The sequence below is a fragment of the Magallana gigas genome, chromosome 3 (assembly GCF_963853765.1).
Source record: "Magallana gigas chromosome 3, xbMagGiga1.1, whole genome shotgun sequence".
Taxonomy (NCBI): Eukaryota; Metazoa; Mollusca; class Bivalvia; order Ostreida; family Ostreidae; genus Magallana; species Magallana gigas.
Genome location: NC_088855.1, coordinates 42,086,591 through 42,094,637, shown reverse-complemented (window position 1 = coordinate 42,094,637; position 8,047 = coordinate 42,086,591). Strand labels below are relative to the sequence as shown.

The following is an 8,047-nucleotide window of genomic DNA, read 5'->3' as shown; positions in this document are numbered from 1 at the left end:
GAATGACTGTACTAAAAACTCCTGATACAAGTTTGTTTCTATTGTAATTTTGCAAATTATAGTCTTCAGAATAATTAAAATAGTTTTCTGTTTATTTCTAACATATTTTTAAGCTGTAGTGAGCTTAAATAAATTAAGTAAGTACAGCTCGTCGTACCTGTACGTGATTCAAAAACCCGTATAATAATATGAAGATTAATTAGAGCAATGTATTATAAATGTGCTTTTAATTATGTAAAAGCTACTCTGAATAAAGAAAAAAAAAAGAGATTTTCATACAAACGTGTGTTTTGAAAGGTGCATGTTTATTATTCATACTAAGTTTACATGCTTTAAATGCAAACTTGTGGTTAATTAACACATTTAGTTTGATTTTAGTCGGTTTTGTTTACGAGGTGAATCAAGTGATTTAATTCCCTCCTTGTTCTTTGAAGATGAACTTGAAGTGTTATCTCGGACAGTGAAACCTCGAAAATGATAATATTGTTAAACTTGTTTTTCTGCCCATCATTAATTCGTCACATCTAAGGATATTAATCATCAAACACGCAAGAATATTTTAGGAAACGTGGAATAACAGCCTCCATTACATCAGAAACTGGTGTATTTTCTTTTGGAGAGGTAGTCTTTGATGCGAGGCATATTGGCCACTTTAGAACGACACTTCACTATTCCAACACATTTATCAAGAGCGTTGATATTGGTCGCTAGAATATTCTCAAATGCTTCAAAAATCATGATGTCAGCAAAAGTCAACTGAAACACAAGTAAAAAGGATCGTAAATGCCAAATAAGGTCAAATTTCTTTATAGCATAATCAGGATTTATTGTTTTGGAAGACCTTAAAAGGCTTACTCGATTTCCAACAGCAAATCCATTCCCTTCCTTCATGTTCCGTTGAATCTGTGCTTCGATGAAAGTGCAGGCTTTCATCATTAACTCTTTGAAAGATTTTAGGATTTCCTCAGCCCTTGCCTGAGTTCTCTGTAAAATGTAAACTGTAAAACTTAATACTAGAACATCTGTGTCAATATACATACAATTAGCAGCTAAATAGGTACTTACATAATCTGTCACAAGTGATATACATATGTATAACGAAAACAAGGATTCTGTTGATTTGAAGAATTTAATGAACCAAGGAGAGGATGTAAAGAACAAAGATTTAGCTTGAAAACCTTGAAAACTACCACAACGTCTTTGAGGACAGACGTACTGGGTCATCACTTATCATCGGTAATTCCACCATCTTGTTTTTCATTGCAACAAGGTATTCAACTATTTCGTCTACTTTTAGTTTCTGAGACAACGACTCGCCATCTAAACCTGTGAAGAAATAAAATTCTAACCTTCTATAGAAACTAAACTATAAAAAACATGTTTTTATATTTATGTTTTTAAATGAAATAATGCAATTTTCCAAAATATCTTTAAGCCTTTCTAATCTTAGACAAACTCACCAAATATCCTTGCTAAATGCCTGTTGATTGTCATACTCTGTGATACAACCACACCATCAATAGACAAAAAAGGCAGCGAATTTCCTGGGACCTCTACCAAAAAAAAGCAATCACTCTATTTCTTTGATATTCTGAACTAACAACCCTTTCATATGTAAAATTCTTTAAACTATACAGGCACGTAGCATCAAAAATTGGGGGGGGGGGGGGCAGACTCATCCGAAAAGTACAAAAAGGGGGTAGCGTAGTATACCTATAACTTCAATTTCACTCTTAATTTCATTTCATTTTCTTTAACATAATGCATTCCAAAAAAAATAAGAGAGCCAACTCTATTATAATTCAATTTTTCATATGTAAACTTAAGAAAAATGTTTCCTGCGAGGAAAAATGGGGAGTGGGGTGTGTGTGAATGTGTGTTGGGGGGGGGGGGGGACAAGCAGGCCCCCGGGCTATGAGCCTCTTTGTAGAGTTTACTGGCTTGGGATAAACACAAGCAAATATCAATGTACTACAGTAATCGCTTTAAGTCTTTTATAGTTAAGTATGTGTTCTGGGATCGAGTTAATAAAAACAACGCAAGATATACATGTACTTACTATGCTTGATGGCTTTCCATTGCTCTTGTCCGATCCGTTCATCTTCAAACTGAACTCCCGCCACGATAAAGAGCAATCTTGTGGGCTCAGCTCTTCCTCTGATGTCAAAATAGGTCAGCTTGTATTTTGGCATAATGCCTGCTTTAGATCAATTTGTCGCAGAAAGAAACTTAAAAAAAATTTTGATCAAAAAAGGAAATTTCGCATTTTAGATCGCTATAGTACTATTAGGAACCTTGGAAAGTATCGTTTAACCCTTCAAGACATTTAAACAGAAATGAAAGCCGAGGTCATTTTGTTCTTAACAGTGTTTTTGAACAATGCTCTAAGATTTTGTTCTTGAAATCAAACCCCCCAAGATCACTTAGTAATAATAATCCGCATTAGTCAGCTAAATACCAGTGTAACAAATTCAAGAGAATAAGGTTCCATATGTATACCATTCGAAAGATATGGGTTGAATAAAACTATTGATTTCTTAAATAAGAAAATTAAGGAGCTTTTGCTCTTGATTTTATGCAATATAAACTACAGATTTATCTAAGGAATCCGTAAGAATCATTCTTTGAGTAATATGAGGTGATCAGCTCTTTTAATATTTAAAGAATGATTCCCTATTACTTGTTACATAATTTTCAGCAGTTGTACGATTCAATATTTAAATAGCCTTTGATGAAATGTATTGGAATATACATTACAAAATTGATTCGTAGTTTTATCTCAGACAAAGACACTGGAAAATGTAAACAATAAAGAGTAAGATCACATAATTTCTGTTATATCAACGTTATCGCTCTTTCAGTCAAGAACCAAATGAAAAGGACGACAACTCAAGCTGGTCCTGTTCACTCTACCACTGAAATTTTACCAAATTTTAATCCTTTTTTTTTCATTGAGTTAAATATCGGAATGGATATTCAAGATGCAGTGTTATTTTATGGAAATCTCAAGGGAATCAGTCACCATTCAAGAGTACCCAGTTATGTAAAATTGACAGGAAAGAAAGAACACCATTTCCTACACTTGAACCTTTCACAGTACCAGTAAAACAAATACTGCCTATACAACTGCCCATCTTTCAAACTAGTCGGGACTGTGACTTAGAACCGCCAGTATTCAAACTCACACACTAAGAGTGTACAACGTGACTTTCCTACGATCTCTTTAGTAAACAAGACATTTATTTAGGATGCGTGGTCATATCATTGCTGGACAAACGATATTAACGGGTCAGAGTGTTTGCGAGAGGGATAGATTAACCTGTCTCCTTATCAGAGAGCGACAACCTTACAGTCCACAATGAAGTTATTTTACGTGGTAACGTTCATTGTTTTAATGGTGGCCATTATCTTGCCCCTCGGGCTCAACGTGCGGGTTCCGGAACCAGTCGCGGAGAAAACTACTCTCAGAATCATGGAAGGATGCTTGAAAGGTGTTGGCTATATTGTGAGTCGCCGGAACATACGAAATAGTCCTTACTTTAAAAAAGGACTAATAGTTTTATTCTGAGATTTGCAAACGACCAAAGGATCTCTATTTACAGCAATTATAGATACGGTGTAATTTGCACTAGCCGATATCTCAGTTTGTGTGTGTGGATTTAAGTTCAAATAGATGGGGTAGTTGATAACCCGTCTTGATTGACAGATAAGTACATGTAGGTGGATCTGCAAATTTAAGACTTTTGATAAGAAACCCAATTCTGCGGTGCACGTGTTAACTGCATACCTAGTTCATACATGTACATCTGATGTAAAATATCAGTATTTATGAAATCATTTAAACTCGGAATGGGATAGAGGAAAATTTAGAATAAAGTTATCAGAGTGCATAATTATTAAATTATTTCATAGCTATCATTTTAAAATCAGATAGGTGCATCAGTGGCTCTTGGTTTAACCGAAGCAAACTCGCCATTTTTAAAGGAAGTTGGGAACAACATATACAGAGTGTGCACAACGGGCAGACTATGGATGGCGCAGACCAAGGGACTCAAGGTAACAGTCTGTTTCTGAAAAAAGAATTGCTCTTGATCTGTATAGCTGTTGATAGGTAGCGCTCTGGGAAAATTCTGGTTGACATGCCCCAGAGCGTTCCTCGTGAACAGAGAACTTGCAATTTACAGGGCACAGTTTCGGACTGATATCTAGTACCTAATTTTTAACAAAATCTTTGCAAATGAATTTAACATATTCTACCATAAAGTACTTCTGAAGAAATTTAAGGATATGACTTGTACAAAACAAAGCTTACATAGAGGCTAGTGTTTGGTGAAATTCTTTCTTTAACGAAATGACATCATTTTGTTGTTGTTCGTGTTTTCATGGTCTGTTTTCATATATATGTATAACATCTCTTTTGTCTAACACATTTTGGTGTTACGTTTTGCAAAGATGAAGGCACATTTACACCCGAACATCTTTTATCCAATGGACACCGGAAATCCTGTTTTCTTTTTCTTATTTCTTGAAAAGAAATATCTTACATTCAGCAATATGTTTATTTTTCATCTGGACAGATAACAGACCAGGTAATGAGTGGAATACCTGTTCGTGTTTATGAGCCCGAGTCCTCCATTCAACAAACCAACAGACCTGTGCTGTTGTACCTACATGGGGGAGGATGGGCCTTCCTTTCGATTGGCAAGCGTTTTCTCATAGTTTTCTTTAGCACGAGTTCGATATGAATACCTGTTATGTTTAACTTCAAGCGTCGTATTGATTTTGTAGATAACTACGATCATCTGTGTCAAAAACTGGCAAAGGATGCAAATATTGTAGTAATATCTGTAGAGTGAGTACATTTTTTAAAAAATTATCTACATCATTGAAAATTAGGAAAAAATTCTATGAAAATGTTCTAATTTACATATGTTTTTTTATTTCAGCTACCGACTTAGTCCCCAGAACCCTTATCCCGCCGGTTTGGATGACGTCACTAGCATTGTCATGCATGTATCTGAGAATTCAAGATCTCTAGGGATAGATCCGGGCCGTATAGCGGTGGGTGGAGACAGTGCCGGGGGAAACCTAGCAGCGGCTGTCCAACTACGACCAGAAACACGCGGGAAATTATCAATGTTACTTCTGCTTGTCCCTGTCTTACAGGGGGTCAACATGAAAACCATCAGCTTTACAGAAAATGTGGAGTATCTTCATAATAGTATTAACAACCCCGGCCAGGTAGTCTATTTCTTTCATTACATGAGTTTGGATCACTCTTTATTCAATGCCTTTCGGAACAACTTGCATACCTCTGCGGAATTTAAAAAGGGAAAGTACAGGTTTTTGTTTGATCAACGAAAATATCTTCCAGCTGAATATATACGATCAGCTAAACTCAAACAAATGGGAAACGATATCGAACAAGTGGGAAATGAGACTTTATTTAATAAATTAAAAGATAAATTATTGACACCAACGATTTTCCCTATGATGGCGTCAGACGATGAACTGTCAAAATTTCCGTTCACGTACGTCATGGCGGCCGGATATGACCTTATTCGTGATGACGCAATCATGTTTGCTGAGCGACTGAGACATCTCAATGTAGAAGTGCAGCTTTCACACTTTCCGGACGGATTCCACAATGATCTAATCATGTTTGATGGACCTTTTAAAACTGATGTTGGAGTTAGAACAGTAATTGACATGGTCAAAGTGCTGAAGAAGCTTTAACCTTGTGTATACTAGTATTATAACCGCTATTTATAGTTCAATACGTTTTTTTACTACTCACACCTAAAATTTTCCTGCCTTCCTTCCCTTAATTATAATTAGGACATACAGTATCAATAAAAATTTGACTTTTCAAATCATTCACATGATAAGTTTGAAACCAACTTCAACTGCATGTGTCCCAATTTTGTTTCCTTGAGTTTTGTTTACTAAATAACACCCGTAAGCTAATATTATTTAAGGGATGGCAATTGATTGCAGATTTGCTATTCGTTCCGACCGCTTACTCGTATCCAGATTTACAAAATTGTGCATATTATTTTTCCTTAATTTACTGTCAATAAACTGCCACAGATAGCACGATAGAACTATTGTATGTAAGTCTATATGAATACTATTTTTCATTACATTAATAGTTTTTAAGAAAAACTATATTTAAAAAACACATGCAAATAGCCGAGAAAATATTTCCTGGTCCGTAATTTTGTAATCAGTTCAGTTTGTCGAGAAAAGGGTGATTAGCAAAGGTTTGGCTATATAACATGTTCTAGATCTCAAAATTTTTATTATCGTGGTTAAATGTATTTGTCTAATGTAGACATACATTTGTAAGCATTTACTTTTTAACAAATGAATGTTTTCTTTAAATGAAAAAAAGTAAGGCATACACATTATAAAGATATGTAAAATAATAGATTAATTTTAACGATGCACAACAGAGATTCTAAGATCGTCACATGATTAAATAAAAGACAAAATTAATGAAAATGTAAACTTTACATATTTCATACGACTAACCGATTACTGATTTTGTTAGCGGTTACTTTCGTTCCGACCGAGTAAACGGTTAATGGACACAAAATCCGTGCCTAGTTCGTTGTGGATTTTATTTAATTTGAAGATTTCTTTTCAATTTTATTTATTCTCAGTTTTCTTTGACGAAGGTTCATTGAGCTCATTTTCATATTTACTTGTATCTAAAGAAAAATAATTTCAAGTACATGTAATTGCGTATTTTTGCGATGTCATGCAAAATAAACGGATAAATACATAACTTTTGCGAGTTTTTGTGTTACACCACGTCACTTACATGTACGAATTGTTCGTTAATTTGTAAAAGTTCAGTTTTTACGTGGATTTTTTTCATCGACATAAAGAACTCGATTAGTATAAGGTTTTGTTAACATCAAATACATGTGGGTCTTTTTCAATCATGTTTTCTAACATTTCTAACAATAAGTTAATTACATTTATATGTTATCAGAATATCTTGCAGAAATGGTTATTTCGAAAACCAATAATTTTAATTCTTTCATGCATTTGTTATTAAATCTACAAATAATGGCATTTCAAATGAAAATATATGTGCAGATATTTAATTAATGGTTATAAACAGTGTTTGTAAGAAAATTAAATATTATGGATGAAGTTAATATAAAATTATAAGAGCATAGCATGTGATGAAACAAAACTTCCTTATGAAAAAAAGTTACCCGAAACAGTTTGTGGCCGTTTACATCAGAAGACACCAACAGCAGGGTCAAAATGAAGACTCTGTTTATTATCTGGGCTTTGTTCACAAGTTTTCAATTGCGTAAGTACAGTCACAGAATCTGAATATAAGATTGAAGGGAAACATCGCAAAAAACCCGCTCATTTTTAATTATCTTCTTTTATTTTGAGGGTGGAGGGTGACAAAAAAAAGGAACCATTATAAGCCAAGTTCAAGAATTGTTTAAACCATATGAGAAAATGCTTAAACTAAGTAGAGTTATTAAATCAAAGAAACACAACTTCAATAATAAAAGTACTGAAGTACTGAAAGCCGGGCTCTTTTGGTGTGTCTTTATGCATATTGTGTAGTAAAGACTGAAAATCTCTCTCTCTCTCTCTCTCAATCTCTCTCTCTCTCTCTCTCTCTCTCTCTCTCTCTCTCTCTCTCTCTCTCTCTCTCTCACACACACACACACACACACATATGCATTTAATGTCGGCAGAGCGTCAAAGAGCGACCAAATTTTGTAAGCGGCTATAAACAAAAATATGTCCGTCTAGTAGAAAAAAATTAAACAGTTGCTGCCTTGATTTTGCAAGAAGCGTTATATATTCAATCCCCATTTCTTTAACGCGCAGCAAAGTAGTTCATGGAAATTCATGCTCATTGTATGTATCCAAAATGCATAGTTGTTTTTAAAACACGTTAATAATAAGAAAACTAAAAAAGATGGACAATTCTCTCGAAATTAAAAAAAAAATGCCAACACTTTTGACAAAACTTGGCCCTGTGTAACAATTTGGTATAGCGGAAACT

General features: G+C 34.4%; 2 protein-coding genes across 3 annotated transcripts; one reads left to right on the top strand and one right to left on the bottom strand.

Moving 5' to 3' along the window:
• Window positions 1–284: 284 nt before the first annotated feature.
• Window positions 285–3,013, bottom strand: LOC105334487 (glutathione S-transferase). Its single transcript, XM_011437966.4, has 5 exons — window positions 2,060–3,013; window positions 1,461–1,553; window positions 1,217–1,326; window positions 856–984; window positions 285–756 (listed from the first exon to the last, which is right to left on the bottom strand). Exons 1-5 carry the CDS (start codon window positions 2,190–2,192, stop codon window positions 592–594), a joined length of 630 nt encoding a protein of 209 aa, XP_011436268.3. The 5' UTR covers window positions 2,193–3,013; the 3' UTR covers window positions 285–591.
• Window positions 3,014–3,207: 194 nt separating this feature from the next.
• LOC105334488 (neutral cholesterol ester hydrolase 1) lies at window positions 3,208–6,780 on the top strand. 2 transcript variants are annotated; one of them, XM_011437967.4, is made up of 5 exons: window positions 3,208–3,505; window positions 3,931–4,056; window positions 4,578–4,701; window positions 4,789–4,852; window positions 4,947–6,287. In XM_011437967.4, exons 1-5 carry the CDS (start codon window positions 3,359–3,361, stop codon window positions 5,734–5,736), a joined length of 1,251 nt encoding a protein of 416 aa, XP_011436269.2. In that variant the 5' UTR covers window positions 3,208–3,358; the 3' UTR covers window positions 5,737–6,287. The 2 variants fall into 2 exon arrangements, with proteins under 2 accessions (XP_011436269.2, XP_034299330.1); XM_034443439.2 differs by lacking the exon at window positions 3,208–3,505 and adding an exon at window positions 3,515–3,716 and having other exon boundaries at window positions 4,947–6,780.
• The last annotated feature ends 1,267 nt before the right edge of the window (window positions 6,781–8,047 follow it).